At 41.4% G+C, this 16,871-nt stretch overlaps 1 protein-coding gene across 1 annotated transcript in view; it reads left to right on the top strand.

Annotated features, from left to right (window-relative positions):
• The window catches only part of UBN2 (ubinuclein 2), a 68,265-nt gene extending 53,906 nt beyond the window's left edge, over positions 1-14,359 (top strand). The window contains exons 15-17 of the mRNA XM_066633372.1: positions 68-314; positions 3,085-3,192; positions 4,481-14,359. Of these exons, the coding sequence (XP_066489469.1) occupies positions 68-314; positions 3,085-3,192; positions 4,481-4,530 (405 nt within the window). The 3' untranslated portion in view covers positions 4,531-14,359. The remainder of the gene's footprint in view (positions 1-67; positions 315-3,084; positions 3,193-4,480) is intronic.
• The last annotated feature ends 2,512 nt before the right edge of the window (positions 14,360-16,871 follow it).

The following is a 16,871-nucleotide window of genomic DNA, read 5'->3' as shown; positions in this document are numbered from 1 at the left end:
CTTAATTCATTGAGTGTGTGTCAGGAAAAGCTATGAACAGATTCAAAAATAACATGTGTCTATACAGTCAACAACAGGTGCATCATTACTGGCAAATGCTTCACCTTTGACTCTCATGGCATCACCCCTGTCTGTAACCAGTCAGAATGTGACACCTACTCCACTGCCTCCTTTTGGAATGCTGGGTAGCCTTGTTCCTGTGACCATGCCCTTTCAGTTTCCATTGGAGCTACTTGGCTTTGGAACAGACACTGCTGGCGTGACAACCTCCTCAGGATCTACCTCAGCGGCTTTCCATCACAGCCTTGCTCAGAGTAAGTAGGAGTAGATCTTTTCCATATTACAGCACAATCCTATGCATATCTACTCAGAAGTAACTCCCATTATCTTCAGTGAAGCTTACTCCTAGGAAAGAGTGTATAGAATTGTAGCCTTAATTATTTTCATGTGAATGTTGTATTTTGAAAGAGAAATGGCAGGATTGTGTATATAGTTGTGTTGCTTAGTGACAGGGATGCCAACCTCAAGTGAGGTTTGACGCTATATGAAGCCTCTAAAGACAAGGGGAAGATGCGCTCCCCTCGCCTCTGGAGCCTTTCTGAATCTGAGGCTTCTCTGAGGCTCAGAATGCCCAAATCGTGTAAGAGATATGACTTCAAGGAAACCAGAAGTCACATATCTTGCACGATTTGGGCATTCTGAGCCTTCGGAGATAAGAGGAGTTTTGGCGGCTGGGGGGCATGTGTGCAGGGCCCATCAGCAGTGTTGCATATGCAGGCCGTCGCTGGTCTGAGCATTGCTTTGCAATGCTCACCTGTAATACTTTGTAGGCAAGGATTTTTAATGGCTATTTTCCTTGATGTTAGTGTCTTGCAGCTGTGTGAGTGAGTTTGTATCTATGTTGATTTTTGTATGTCTTATTTTCATTTTGCAGTTTGTGCATTATAGTAATCTTCATATGAAAAAATGTGTAATAAAGATTAGCATCTACAGGTGGGACCTCAGTATCCACTGATCTGACTCATCACTAATACCAAGGTCCACCTTGAAATGCCTTCTAACAAGGAAAATAAGCACCAGAATCCAATTTCCTACCTTCATGTTGTTAAATAATTTCATTCCATTATTCACCCCATCTAGTGGCTGAATGCAGTATAGTGTCTACCAGTGCATTCTGGGATGACATAGAGGAACAAGAAGCCTGTAATGGAATCCCAGTGAATGAGTCATGATCTGTATTTCAGTTCTTATTCAGATGAACAGCACATCCTTTGCATGTGATGGGATCTGAACTTTGCTTTTCATACCACATTTCATTTCTTTTGGAAGAGGTTGTTCTGTCTGTAAGCTCCAGATTTTATGCAACTGTATGCAGATAGTAATGATAGGGCGCAGTCCTACCCTGTGCTGGAACAGACAAGCCAGGAGGCTTGTGCTGTATACAGCACAGGATAAGGGTCAAAAGCAACTCAGCCAGAGGCAAGGGGAAACTTTTCCTCTTACCTCTGGGACAGGCGCCCTTTCCCCTATGGGTCTGTTTTGCCAGATTCCCAATCCAAGCTCTGCCTGGAGAACCTATGCCCACATTTAGCTAATTAGCACCCCTTTTTTACCCAGGAATGGCCCTAATTCTGCCTTGCAGTCCTGCTGGACCCCACCACCGGGGTAGCTCGCCTGTTCAATCTGCAGAGGTCCACTCTCCTGCCAGCAGCCTCCCGCCACTACAGCAGCCCCTTGGTCCTCAGCAAGTCTTGGGCACAGCAACCACACACAAAACTCCAGTGTCTCCAGCAGTCTGTGCTCCAGCAGTCTCCAAAGTCCATTAGTCTGCTCCAAAGACCATCAGCAGTTCCGTAGTTCCAGTTGTCCTCAGAAGTCTGTCAGCCATTAGTTTCTCAGTCCATCAGTCTCCAGTCTGTCCTCAAGCTTTCCTCCTTCTGCTACCCACACCAAACTCTCCCTTCTTCAGGTGCTTTTATGCCTGAGGGCCCTATTGTCTTTAAGTGGCTGCAGCTGTGCAGCACACTACCTGCTGAATGCCCAGGCCTTCACCCTTAAAGGGGCCACTGCTGACACCACATCCTACCTTCTCGCCAGATCTTCCGCAATGCCAATACAGGGTCTCCTATTGAGGTGGCGCAAGTCTGAGGAGAGTGAAGCAGCTTGAAGCCACTCTGTTCTCCCCAGGAATGGGGGTTGGGATCCAGCATAACTGCCAGATCCCAGCTCCGCCTAGGAACACCTCTCTCCCGCCCCCACCCCGCCTTCCTCAGAACCTTGCATCGGCGCAGCAGAGCCAACACAAGACTTGGAGCCTCCGTCGGCATGGAGGCTTGTTGCAGCCTCTGCAGGCCAGTGTGCCTCTGTGTGCCAGCCTAGCCAACTCCTGAGGCAACTCCAGACCCTCCTGGGCTGGCACAAGGGACTTGTTCCAGCTCAAGTCAAGGGCTGAATTGTACCCATAGTTTCTTATACTGGTTTTTGTGAAGTTGATATTAAAACTGGTACTACTTGCTGACCCACCTTATTAAATTGTATGGTCAGATTGCATCATATGTGTGTTTTACTTGCGCCAAATTCAAGTAGACGTTCTTGGCAACGAGAGAGAGAGAGAAAGTTAAAATAGTGCAGGCGGTTCTATATGCCCGAGTGAGCATGAGATGGGAGAATGAATCTGCTGCCCCATAGTTGTTCCGGTTACTATATGTGACTCTCTTGTTGTGGTGTTTTAGTTTTTAAAAGAGACAGTAGGTATTTTGGGGATTTAAGGTAGTTTCAGTGATATGCAATTTTCCCCTTACATGCTGACCCTAGAACCCAACCCTCAAATGCAACCTGACTGTATTTCTTGCTCCACCAGAATTAATTTTCCTAGAAACAAAACCAGTACCACAATCCGTTCCTTAGTTACTTCAAAATGCTATGCATGTCAGTAATATATCCATTATTGTGTAGGTGATCAGTCTTGAAGATTGTTTGCACCATCTCTGTATATTGGAAAAATACGAATAAATTGCTGTCTGTACTTAAGGCAGATGGTTTGCATTTGTTGTATCTTAATTCTTATGTTTTTTTTCCCTCCAGCTGTCTATGCCACTTCAGATTTACTGAAGGGTTTACAGCCAGGAGCTCCACATGCAGCAACTCTATCCCATGCACCTCTGCCTGCTCACTTGCAACAAGCGTATTCAGGTAAAGAAAGTTTGTTTTCTTTGAGAGTGCGGAAGGGCAGTTTTCTGTCTTGGCTTCTGTTTTGTAATTCTAAAGTGGTGAACATTTTTAAAAAATGGAATATTTTACCAGATTTTTCTGAAAGTTGCTGAACTGCTTCTGGGACTTGCCTATTCGTTCGTTACATTCTGATGAGAATTCTCATCCTGGGATGACTCCTGGCCTTTTGCATGCCCCTTCCCTGTTACTGTCGGGAGAAAGTACTGTAACACGCGAACTGGCCTAAATTGTGTTAATTTTGAATTTGGCATCTGGAATGGAAGAAACTGGAATGAAATGTTGACGAAACAGAAATTGTGTTACTGCTTGGGGCAGCTGGATTTTGAATGTCTTTTCAATATACCGTCCTCCTTTCCTTCCCTAACATTTTTATATCAATTTTCAAGACTTTTTTCCCAGGCGTAACCCAGAAGTAAGTGCCAGTGACATCATCGCGTCACATCATCAGCATTTACTTCCGGGTTCCGCAACAGGCACTGTCAGAGGAAGGGCTTTGCAGGTAAGTTTGGGGACCACTGCTATAATGGCTGCTGAAAGAATGCTGGGTTCATAGCATTCCCTCTACTACCCACTAGGAAGCGGTGAGGATGGCACTAGATGCCAAGGGAGTGAGGAAAGCCCCCAACTCCTGCCCGCTTCCCTTTCTTCTCCCCAGTGTTCAGTGCTGCTGGTGTCCAGTGCACTGCTGCTGCTTCCTCCAATGGCTGCAGAGGGAATGCTGGGCGCCTGGCATTCCCTTCTCTGGCCACTAGAGGAGCTGCAAAGCAATAGCAGCACCAGATGCCAAGGGAGAGAGGTAAACCCTCCCATCCTCCTCTTATAAGCTAACACTCGAGAAGAGGATGGAGTTGGTCCAGACTCTATGAAGCCAGGTGGCTGGGGAAGGTAGTGGATGAGCATTCGGTACCCCTGCCAGTTTGCCACCTGTTGCTTGATGGATGAATAACCCTGTGGGGCAGGGGTGTTACTGGTTTATACATGTTCAGGAATGCATTCCACTCTGCATCCCTACCTTATTCTGTTATTCTGAGAAAATTCCCCTCTATGTCCCTGTCCTACACTGGATGCAGCCTGATTAACCCTAATCTATGTTTTCTTATTGGGGGGGGGGGAAATTAGGCGTACCTATCTGGTCTTTGACTTATAAAGGGACACTCCACTCCACCCCCATCTCATTCATGAATATAGCTTGCAAAAGTATGAAAACTTGTCTTTTATACTTCTTGTATTCTCTTTATCCTCACTCCAGATGGAGGCCAAAGTAAAGGGGACACTAAGTTACAGAGGAAAACCCAGTGATATCCTGATGAGCATGGGAGTTAAAGTGCTTCTGCTTTGCTGATGGAGACTAATTGGTTTGGAAAGTGCTTACATGGACACAGAGCTGCTGTTTGTCAATGTTTACATATTCTGATCCCAAGCACTGTGGTGAGAGGAAGAAGAATAAGAAAACAATACTTGATCAAAGAGAGAAGGAAAAGGAGGAAGGTTTTCATGTTAAAAACAACTCCTAGTTTGATATCACTTAAAGAATTCCCAAAGCCTTTTATCCTTTCTGAGTGGCTCAGAGAGGGTTGGCCAGATAGGTTCAGTTGTCAAACCTACAGCAGCACAAACCTTTCAGGCTGATACCTATAAAAGGATCTGTGAAAGGAAGCCAAAATAGATTTCTCCATCCATCATGCAAGTGAGGTCCTCTTACTGGCACACTGAGGGTTCCAGGGTCTACAATATATGTGAGGAACATTCTGCTCAACTCTGAATAATGTGTAGTACAGACTAGAAATAGTGATTGTGTAGAAATTGAAAGGAAGAACGGTTTTTCTCATTACAAAACCAAGGCCACTTATCCATTATTTCTTAAAGATTACATATGTCTGCTGGTGGGAGTCTGAAGCCATAGATAAGTGTCACTAACCAGAATGTTCACGTTTGTTCTTTCTCAAGGAAAAGTTGTAGGGTTTTCTGTAACTGACTTTAAACCCCACATTTTCAAATAGTACTTAAATTGGACACTATTAACTTCAAATAGTTAATTGTAATTTGACTTCATCAGACCAAACCTTTAAATATCTCCTGAAGAAAAGTGGTTTTGGTTTTTGTCCTTAGGTTTGCTGTACTACTTCAGAGTTGCCTTGTGTTTTAACAGAATCCTCCAGTTTCCATCCTTTGTGAAGATAGTCTTGTCTCGGGTTCTTCTCCTGATAGCTCTGAAAAGTCGCACACTGTATTGACTTCCTAGCTAACAAGAATTACATGTAGCTTGCTTCTGTGCACAATCTTGCCGTTTTTCAGTACTGTTCAAAGCTTTCTCCAAAGAGCGGTTGAGGTGCCTTCTGCCTAGACTTAAAATTCATATCTCCAGCATTTCTAATACCTGCGCAGTGGTGAGGTGTAAAACCTGAACCCTGTATAGTAACACACAGGCCTGGCTGAGACCAGACAGGCACCTGAAGTGGTACCAGAATTTCATGCCCTTGCCCTGCCCCCCTATTTCTCCACAATTTTTGGTAGCAGCCCTGGAGGAAAAGAAACTGTGCCCCCATTCTCCAAAGAGGAAGAAGGGGATGGGCCAGCCGGTGGGGGAGGCTAATAGGTAGGCATGGAGCGTGGAGCACCCACCTGCCAGCTCATTATCTTCCCCAGCCACCACTTGAGCTGCTACATCACCCTGTCTCATAGGTGACTGGCCCTGGTAACAATTTTGAGACGGACTTTGTTTTTGATAGCAATATGTTAGATGTTTGGCAAGTAAATGTAAGAAACAGTATTTTACTGTAATCCATAAAATAGTGCAAAAGGAATAAGTGGGTCAAAATATAATTAAGTCATATTTTTGTAAAATCAAGAAGGTAAGACACTGTTGTAAAATCTTTCATGATTTTCCAAACTAGAAACCAGAACCCTCGTCTGAAGCCTTTTCTCTAATTTAAATCGGATATATGTCATGTTAATATAATTTTACTAGGTGCTTTCAGTTTTTCCCACGAAGGTCATGATCATACAAAGGTATATGCAAGTGCAGGAGAACATGTACAGCTGGACACTTCCTGGAAACTTCTGCTGCAACCACTTGCTGAAGAACAAGCCACCTTTTAAATGCAGAGGGAATGAGTGACTACAGTAGAAAGTTCAGAAAATTATCTGGCTTTGTGTACAGTTCTGCTCAACTTGCATATTTTTTTATGGCATAATGGCCAAATATCACAGTTCTGTTGTCTTTGTTGAACACTTAGTTTTTTAGAAAGGTATGGTATTTCATCTTATCCAGATAAACTTCTTTACTACTTATAAATCTGATCATAAATGTAAAAATATACATATATTTAAATAATATATAACAGTAACTGAATGTTGGGTTGAGACTGTTAATAAAGTATTTTGCACAAAACTGTGGAAGAAAAAACTCAATTTAAATCTAGATATTGATCTCAGTTACAAGGCAAACTAAGGGCTTTTCTGATAAAATTTTTGTAGTTTGGTTAGAGGAAACTACAAGGTTAAATAGCCACACAGCTGAAAAGATCCTGGCTTTTTGTTTGGTGCATTATTCAAAGCCTTAGATTCCCTTCCCCCCATATATATATTTGATTTCTCTTTTCCTCAACTCTATTGCCCATACAAGTTTATCTTTCATGCATAAATAGACAAATTCTTCCTTTCTTGAGTATGATGCAACATTTTCAGCTGTTGCCTTGTGGCAGCATATAGCCTGGGTTACCAATTAAATTTATGTTTTAGATGGTGGATATTGGTTCGAAACAGGCTCAATAAAATCATAAATGTTATGGATAAGGCTTGCAACAGAGAAGTGTATTTGCAAGCCATAATTGGAATGCAATAAAACACAAAGTTATGTCTGCTGACTTTATACAAGAAAATCTGGCACACTGTGAGCCTGCCTTTCAGGTTGTTTTATGAAAACTAAAACTTAGGTATGCGATTGCCACTTTCTCTTTCTTACCATTTCTTACAAACAAAGGTCTGATAGGGCAATTGTCTTTTGGCAGAGGCTTCACTTTATCAGAAATCATGCACCAGGCAGATTAAAAATATTGAAGCCAGCACAGAATGCTATTTGGAAAAATTCAACCTCCCCCTGAGAGTTCCATACTTCAGGATGAAATTTCTTGTCAATTCTTCCATATTTTTAAATAAAACAATGTGTTCTGGTGCAAAAGTTTGCTGTGTTTTAAGATACTGGAGAATTAAACTTTTTCCCTTGGAACAATATAGCACCAGTTGTCTTCTCCTGCCCTAGGTACTGTTATCGGTACTATAGTATATTACAGGGGTGTCGAAACTGTGGCTCATGAACCATGTTTGGCTCTTCAGCATATAATGTGTGGCTCTCAGAAATATGTTGGCTGAGCTCCTTTTTGCATCACAATTAATATAAAAGGTAAAAAAAATTGAGCTTTATAATTTACCGTGTATTAACCAAGAGCCACTGGATTAAAACATTAAAGTTCATGTGTGTAAACACATTTAAGAATTTAAATGCTTCTTAAATATTGATGCTTTCAAACATCTCTCTTGTGGCTCTCAACTGAAGTTTATCATGCTCTTACGTATGTAGTTCATGTAGTTCTTACATTAAGCAAGTTTGGCCACCCCTGAAATATTAATTCTATGACTAGGGTGATTGGGCATGCCCCACAATTCAACTGGCTAAATTGGAATGTTCTTGGCATGTGATATGAACTCAATCCAGTTCTCATCAACAACCAGCTTGGAAATATCTGACAACATTGTGGAACTAGTCAGATAATGATGGGTGTCACCTCTTCCTATGTGCTCTATAAATCAAGAACTCTGAGATTGGAATGAATCTAACATAGTGATTCCCAGTGCTTTAAAGGCCTGGGGACTCATGAGGTGGCTAGAAAGGGATAGGGAGTATTTCAATGCAAAATTTTAATTTAGTGTGCTTCCTTCACAGCAACTCTTCATTTTGGCAGTATTTTCCAAGAGTCATACTTTTTCTTTTAAAAATCTTTCAAAATTTTAAACAGCATATAAACCCTCACCTCCTCAGTATTCATAAGCAATAAGAGTCGGTTGTCATATTGAGCAGCTGGGCTGACCTAATTTTTGGGAACTGTGAGTTAAAGTGGCAGACTCGCACTCAGTCTCAAGTGGAAGCAATAATTTTCAAATACAGGTTTTGAAGTTAAACCTTTAAATTATGCCTTCTATGTGTGTTTAACCCTATTAGGACATAGTAGCAATTTCTAGGTTTTCTGATATTTCCACCAAGCATGGAGGAAAGGATGTAGGCATTGAGAACAATAAGATGGAAACTTCAGTTGACTTAAACAGTGCATTGCTTTCCTCTGTCCCTGAAAGAGGAGTTAGTCTAACCCATTCATTTGTGCTCAGCTTTCTTATTATCTTATCTCTAGGAAGATGGATGGGAATGCTAAGTCAGTCCCAGGAGCGGGTGCTGTGGGTTTGACATCTGTTTTCATTAAATCAAAAGTTACTGTACTTCTGATTTATCCAATAGACTGTGAGCAGGGCAAGCAACCAAATATGTGCCCTTCTATTCATCTTATGACTGATCCATTTTCCACATAATCTCTCCTCTTGGTCCAAAGCAGTTGACATGAAAGTACAGAGATTCTGCAACTCCCGAGCGAATGTCAGTTCTACTGAACCATAATAATCTAAGGGATTAATCTCTTAGGACTCCCACTTTATCATGTTTGCTGCTACAGTCATGAAAATAATTTTTGGCTATATTTATAAGAAAATTTAAAAATATAGTTTACAGATTGGTTTTGGAGTTCTTTGCCCACAGGGGGATTAGATACTAAGGGTGTTTTGTCTTGTTTTCTCAGAGTGCATCAGCAAAAGAGATAGTAAATTATCTTTTTATTTTTGGACATTTCAGGATAGTATTGCAGGAAAATAAAACAAAACCTGCAATCAGGCTAAACTTTGGAAGGATTTCACCCGTCTCCAGACCACCAGTGCTTTCCATGTTGGAGGTCATTGTAGAGTCACTTGCTTGTTCGCTTTTTTTCCAAAATCTAAGCTGAAAGTAAATAACTGGTTAATCAACAGTTTATGCAATTATAATTTTACAGCAATATTCAAACATTTTAATATAATTTACTTCTGTCTCTGAATGAATGGTGTTGCCCCTCCAAATTACTTGATTCAGGCCTTGTCCTTTGTTTAAGTGCCTTTTCTTTGTTTTGTTCCCTACTTTCCCCACAAAGTATACTCAGAAATCCTAAAGTGCTAGGAGGCATTTGGGAGAACCTTGAACCTGCCAAGATGACTTTATGCTGTTAAATTGTTTCTTTTCTGTAATTAATGTTAAATGTGTGTAATGTTATAGCTGCTATACCATGGCATTCATTCTTATGTGCTTGCTTTCATGCAAAACAGTGATCCCAAGAGTCCTAATGTTCTATCTGTTTTCTGTAGCTTTGTCTACTTATGAAGGTGAGCATTGACACAGGTGACTATATAGTAATTTAGTTGTATTTGAGCAACTCTAAGGAAGTTATTAGTGGGTACCAATTGAGCCTTTCCCATTGGAATTTTAAGTTGTAAATGAAATTAATATGATAGCTCCAGCGTGTTAATGTGTAAACACTTTGAATAACTTCCAACAGGTCATCCTAAAATTTGGCATAACTCCTTACAAACAAGAACAGAAAATAGAACTACATAAAATTTCCACAGGCTGTAGGTTACACAAAGAAAGCAAGTACAACCATTTTCGCTGTGGTAGCACAAACAATGGCTTTCATTGTTTTAATGAACAAAAAATCCTTTATATTTGGCTCTGCCATGCCAGAGACATCTACTACCTATGTAACTCCTTTTTATTTGGAAAGTCATGTGCCTACTTATGGCTCTTCTGAGTTTTGTAGGACTGCATGCAGCAGGGCCATCATTTTAGGCTTGTATTTTCCCAGTTTCTATTGTCCATTCACCCCTGCACTGAGACAACTGAGCCATAGCAGGTAGAAGAGAGGAGAAAGCAACAGCACTATTAACTTCTATACAATTTCAGCAAAGTCCAAGTTCTAGTGTAAATGTACCTGCATTGTCTCTATGCTAGAGCTGGGATATTTATGCTTACTATCTTAGGCGCTTTGTGCCTGTTCAGTTGCTCAAAGAATTAGATCACTAAATAGCTGCCTAGTGACTGAATCTTTTAAGTGTAACCAAAGTTGTAGTTTCCCATGTCTCAAATACAGCGAGAGCTTCCTTGCATTGCTCAGATACATTTCGTAAAATCTTTGTCAGAACTGGGCCTTCTTCAAATGTTATCCCCTCTGTGTACAGCCAACATGGCAGGGCGGGGAAGCACACAGCTAGCCACACACCCCATGCTGAAATGCTTTCTGGTTATACCTCCCAGGCCTTTGCATGTTTGGATGCCAAGGCCAGCAAATGCATTGGCACGGGGCATGGCTAGCAGTTGCAATCCATGCTTCCCACCATGTGTTTGTAATACATGGCAGGCATGACGTCTGTATAAGGCTTTAGTCACAACAGAATTTTGCTATAAGTAGCAAACTTGCTAAATAGTAGCAAAATGGTTTTATGCAAAGAATCGCAGCAAGAGTTCACTTCTTTGTCAAGACTTCTTTACAAAGCCTACTACTGTAAGTTAATGAACTGTGAGAATGGGAAGGATGCAAACTAGCAATCAAAATAAGTGATCATGTATTTCAAAGCTTGTTATATATTTGCAAGTTTTTAATCTGGCTTTCTTTTAACAGTGTACTATTTAACATGGTTCTACTATATCTTGATTTGAAACAAAACAAATTAAGTTGCATTCTGTCTGTCTAAAATCAATCTTGAATGGATGACTGGGCACTCTATCTAAAATGACTATCTTGTTGTTCAAGCGAATGGTGTTCAGATGAAGTGTGGCTGAGGGAGTTTCTTCTAGTTGACATTGTTCTGGTGGTGGTGCAAATATGAGAAGGGATTGTCCTACCTCCAGCCAAGAACATGTTTTAATACATTTCCATTTAGCAAGGAAAAGTGTGTTCAAGGAAGGAAAACACAAGTTGTCATGCTGTGGTTTGGGGGGGGGGGGCAGCCAGAGCTGTGGCCTAAACCTGACTTTTAAGGGCTTCAAATTATTTGGAAAGAATGAGCACACTTTTTGCTAAATCTTATCAGTTCAAAGAAGCCCCCAAAGATCATATTCTCTGTGGGGTGGAGGTGGTAGGAAAATTTTATTATATAGAACCAGTGTGATAGTCCATAAATAACCATTCCCCTTTCCTGAATCTCTCTCAGGACCCTTTTGCACAATTTTTGCCTCTAATGGCTTCTGTCACCCTTTGGTGGTTGAAGAAACTTTGAGACTAAGCTTAGGGAAGCAGCTGGACTCCACCTGCTCCAGGAAATGCGAAGTCTATGTTCAGACTGTCTCCAAACTGTTCCCCTAACTGAATTATGTTTTACTATGTCATAGAGGAAAGTTAGGTTTCTCTATAAGTGGTGTCATACAATAAATGTTACATTGTGGAGCATTTCCTGTGCAAGAGAGAGTCTTTGTTTCATGTAACAAAACCAATGTCTGAAGCTTTTTCTTGTCCCCACTGGAGTCAGTCATTTTTTAATGCTCTCGAAACAGTATAAGCAGTGTACACTATAACGACTAATATTTAGTGTATTCAGAACAGAAGCTTTTTCACTTAGTGTTCACATTTTACAGTAATGATTTGTATTCTTGACTGCCCAGCATGAAAATTGGGAGAAACCAGTAAACTGAAACAAATGGCAGGTATAGTGCTCAAAGGTTATGTAAGAATGACTTCTTTCAGCACTAGTGGGGTGAGTTTATGCTTTACCCTTCCCATAAAGCCTTAGTTTGATTAGCAGGCAGTTAAATAAACTATGCATATAGACTTCACGTTCCAGTACTATGTATACTTTGCCCTTCCACTGTAATGTCTGCCCAAAGAAACATGACATAGTTTTTTGAATGTGTATACTACAAAATTATTTTTCTAACATGGAAACTCTAAAAAAAGAGCAGAAACACTTTCACCTAGTACGAAGCTCATGTCATGAGACTGCATGGCTTTAGGAGGGATACTAAAATGTGATAATGCCTCAACTGGCATAATCAAATACACAGGCACAAAATAATAGTCCAGGGAGTAAACATTCCCTCTACTTACCATCAAATTGAATTTATTAAATCTGCAAGTGGATGAATGCCTCACCTGTATACAGAGAAATGTCAGTTAAAACTGAATCTCTCTAGGCAGAACTTTCTTTAAATGGAAGCTGACATCAGGATCTTCATCTTTCTGCCTTCTCTTGCACCCTTCAGTGTTGAATTGTCTACAGATTAGAGAACCCAGAACACTCCATAACCTAAACTCCTTAATGTGGAAAGCGGTGCACTTTTTGCACACCTTCTCAATGTTGGGAGTAGATTTAAATTATACTTTACAGTATTTGGACTGAGCAAACTTGATTAACCTTAAATAAGCTCATTTTTCTGAAAAGCTGCTAAGAACTATTATGTTCGCATTACAGACTAGCCACCTACCCATTCTTTTTCTTTTAACCGCACTAAGTACCTGGATATTACATTTCATGGTTAAAATCTTAATATTGCTTGTATTTTTCTAGGTTATAAGATGCTTCCTGTAGCTGGGCATCTGTGTGGTTATAGGTGTGGAGCAGTAAATTGAAACTCTGCATTCCAGGATACAAGGATAAGATGCTTTTTTGAATAAAGGAATTCAAGTTGACAGTAGAACTTCTAAGTTTAAAAGCTAGCTATTCTATTGTAAACCAAGTCCTTCCAATAAAGGATTCAGGCTTACAGTATTGCCTGTGGGAGTTTTCTCCTTACCTTTTGACTTAACAGTGAAGGGTGGGGAACAGAACTCTACTTTTATTATCTGACTGGCTAGACATTTGAAAACAAGAGGGATATAGAAAATGAAGAGCAAGGAGACTTCTACATGGCTAGCTCACTACTTTGACAAAATTGGTGCTAAATATTTAAAACAAAATTACTACAGATTGTGTATGGCCGTCCTTAACAAACCATCCTTATCAGGTAATGGTGCTATGGGAAACCATACTTGCAAACTCATCTGAAGCAGCAATTCTGTTCTGTATATATAACTTGGTTCCACACGTGGGCTTCCTTTTGTGAGTAGGAACCTGAATATTTCCTAGAACTGGTACTGCCATCTTAGAGTATTCCCCACACATCTTTCACATGATGCATACTCTTCTGCAACAAACATAATTAGCTTCCTCAAGTGAGAAATGCTTTGAGTAGCCACAGCTACTTAATTAGTGATTGGTGCCAACTGCTTTTGGTTTGACTTTTTAGGGAGATGTGTTCTACTAACATGAAGGGATATCGGATTTTAAAGACATGATTTGATCTTTTCCTCCTCTCTCAAACTGAATCTGAACACAATATTTGAATTAACTTTTTTTGTAATAATCTCAGGACCTGAAAGATTGTAGCATAGTGTGTCTTAAATGATGTACTGTACCAGCCATGAATTTTGTAAATACCCGTCACCTTCCTTTTTGTATTTTTGTTTTTTTACAAAAGTATGTGAGGCTCCTTACGGAAGAGCTGGTGCCTGCTTAGTTCCCCCAACATTGGAGGAGAAGAAGGGGAAAGCCGCTGCCACAAAAAGCCTGCACCTGTTGTAAGTGTACATTCAAACCTGCCCTGATCTTAATGATGCAATTTATTTAACCCGGAAGCAATTATTTACCCTCCTAGCACATTTGATCATGGTTTACACCTGAGGAATAAAATGCAAAAGAAATAAGGTGTACTGTCGTTAGTGCAAAACATCATTGTTTCAGATCTCTAGCTCAGAGGGCTTGTGCTTCAGTAGCGTGCCTCTGGGCTCCATAAGTGATCCTCCCAGTTCTACTTTTCCAAAAGGTGCAGAAGTTTATTTTTTTTTGGCAGCAGACTTTCTCTAAGGATCCAACTAAAGCTAGCTAACAGATTCTGATCTGAATCGGGAGCCTTGTTCAACTGAGTATAGATGTACCTGTCTTTAAGTGTGGCAGGGCCTTCATGAGTGTTTTTCTTTTGTATGTGTCATGTGTCTGTGCTGTATTAAATAAAGAGGAATGTAAATAAGTGTCTCTGGTCAGCTTAAGCTATTTAAAAACACTCCCCTTTCTGTTAACTAAACCGTCAAGGTGGCAAACAAATATACATACAGTACATACTAAAAACCCAATAGTAAACATATGCAAATCATGAAGAAAAAGCCTCTAACAGATCAGTTGTAGAAGACAAACTAAAACTATCACAGCAACAATTGATTTATCCCAAACCACATGTTCTCCCTAATACTTTTCATAGAATGCAAGGTGTTACTGGGCACCAATGGTAGTGGGGGGGGGAGGAAGAAGGAGTAAAAATGTATTAAATATATGCTATCTGCAGTAGATTCCTACCTAGAGCTGGATCAGTATGTGATCCATTCAGGCAATTGTTAGTGCCTCAGTGCCAGTGGCTGCCCAGGCTTCTGGGAAGGATTTGGCTCAGCAACCCATGGCTGGGTAAGGGGTCATTTTCCCTCTCACCTTTGCTCATTTTTTACTCCTATGCCCTTATTTTGACCTCAGTCTAGTCACAGGTTCCTGGCTGTCTTTTCTGTGATGTTCTGCAGTACAAACTGGGCATTCCCTAACAGATGGCTCTGATAAATGGCTTGATCTGTACACATGCAGCAGATTGAGGTATGTAGTAGAGTTATTAATTGGTAGAATGGGCTGTATAATTTCAAGCTGCAGCAGGGGAGTGCCCTTGCTTAGAGTTTTTCCACCAATGTGCTAGGTTTTGTTTTTTTAACTAGCAGTAAGTGGCAGGGATGGATAGAAGGCTTTGTACATCCTTAGCCAATAGTGTGGATTAGAGCCAATGGAAGTCAGTCTGTCTAACCCAGTCCAGACCACAGATCAAAACACAGGAAGAGGCCCAGTAGAAACTAAAGTAAATGATTGTCTACTTATGTTTATGCTCTCTCTCACTTATGGCCAGACTAGATGTGTGCCTAAATGAGCAAAGTGATGCAAGGGAGATCTTATTTATATGTGTGTGTAGAGAGAGAGTCAGCCATGTTGTGTATTTAAGCACACATATGTTTACTCTGGTCTTCAGAGCAGCATCAGCATTGTTCAAACTTACCAACAACTGAAATTGTGCCTTTCATCTAGCAAATGCAAGTATAGATACATATGAATTTGAGTCTGTCACTTTTTTTATTTTAAAGGAAGGGCTCTAGAAGATCTAGGGTTGATTCCCCATTGAAACTAATGGAAGATGTGTTTAGTCTTTGAAGCCCCCCCAGGGGGAGGAGTTTCAATGTTGTTGCAATAAGCACAATAGAGATGTTTCAAACAGGAGTTATTTCACTCAGAAGGAAGCCCATTGTGTTCAGTAAGACTTGGACTGTAATCATATCTTACTCACCAGAAACAAACACCTAGAGCAATAAGGAAACTGGTTGCAATCCTACACATACTTATCTGGGAGTAAGTCCACAGAACTCAAGGAGGCTAACTTCTGAGTAGACCAGCATAGGATTGGGCTGTGCTTTATATCAGCTGTCAGACTACAGCTGCAATTCTATACTTATTTGGGAGTAAGCCCCCTTGATCTCAGCAAAAGGAATCCCTGCTTCCCACCGCCAGCCAGCAGAAACCATGGATGGGAGATGGAAGGGACTGGGAAAGGGCAGCTGACAAATAGACCCTGTAGCCTAAGTCCTTCACAACTACTCATTGAACCAGACTTGTAACGAAAGTGGGATGGTCTCAAATTCCAACCGGTGCAGCAAATCAGCACCAATGGCCAGTGAATGGAAGAAGAGCTGTTCTTTGGACGTTGCATCAGCAGTGCTCCTAAGGAGAGCAGGGTATGTGCGTGCATCATATTGAGCTGATTCAAGGATGCAGCTCTGCAACCCATGCCTGTGGTGAGTGGCTGATCTACTATTTATTGCCTCTGATTTGACAACATGCCACTGTGCCAAGGTGTGACTGCACAATTCTAGGCTTGGTTCACAGATCGCTCACAGCACTGGAAGGTTTGTTGCTCTCTCCCTACCAGGACTCCATGTAGCTGCAGGTGCACAGCCCTTGATGGATAGCATTCTCAGACACAGCAAGGGCACACAAAGCACCCAAAGGCATCGTACGTTCTGGATGTAGGGTCCTCCTGCCACAGTCTGCACTTAAGTAAAGGCTACCTGGACAAAGCACCCAAGCGGAGACCCCCCCCCCCAATACAGAAGCTGCACCTGCAGCCACAACAGTGGCAAACAAATCAAGGACTAGAGCAGGACACATCTGCAGCAGCAGCCACGCCACACCTATGCAGGTGCCTGGTGGAGATGCACTAAACAGGTACACGTGGAGGGAGGCCAGGTGATGCAGAGGCAGCATGTGGTTGCAGCTCGGCTTAGTCCAACTGAGGGGAGGGTCTTGCAAGGGTAGAGCAGGCTGTGGATATGTTGACTCCAACACAGCAGCCTGGTGCATCCCTGAAGATGGGACAGCAGCACCTGCAGTAGCCCTTGGCATCACCAGCACAAGTGCACACACTGTTGCAGGAGCTGATCTGGCTCTAGGCCATCACTGCT

Source organism: Tiliqua scincoides, chromosome 7 (assembly GCF_035046505.1).
Source record: "Tiliqua scincoides isolate rTilSci1 chromosome 7, rTilSci1.hap2, whole genome shotgun sequence".
Classification (NCBI taxonomy): domain Eukaryota; kingdom Metazoa; phylum Chordata; class Lepidosauria; order Squamata; family Scincidae; genus Tiliqua; species Tiliqua scincoides.
The sequence above is the reverse complement of the archived record's forward strand: the minus strand, read 5'-3'. Positions and strand labels throughout refer to the sequence as shown.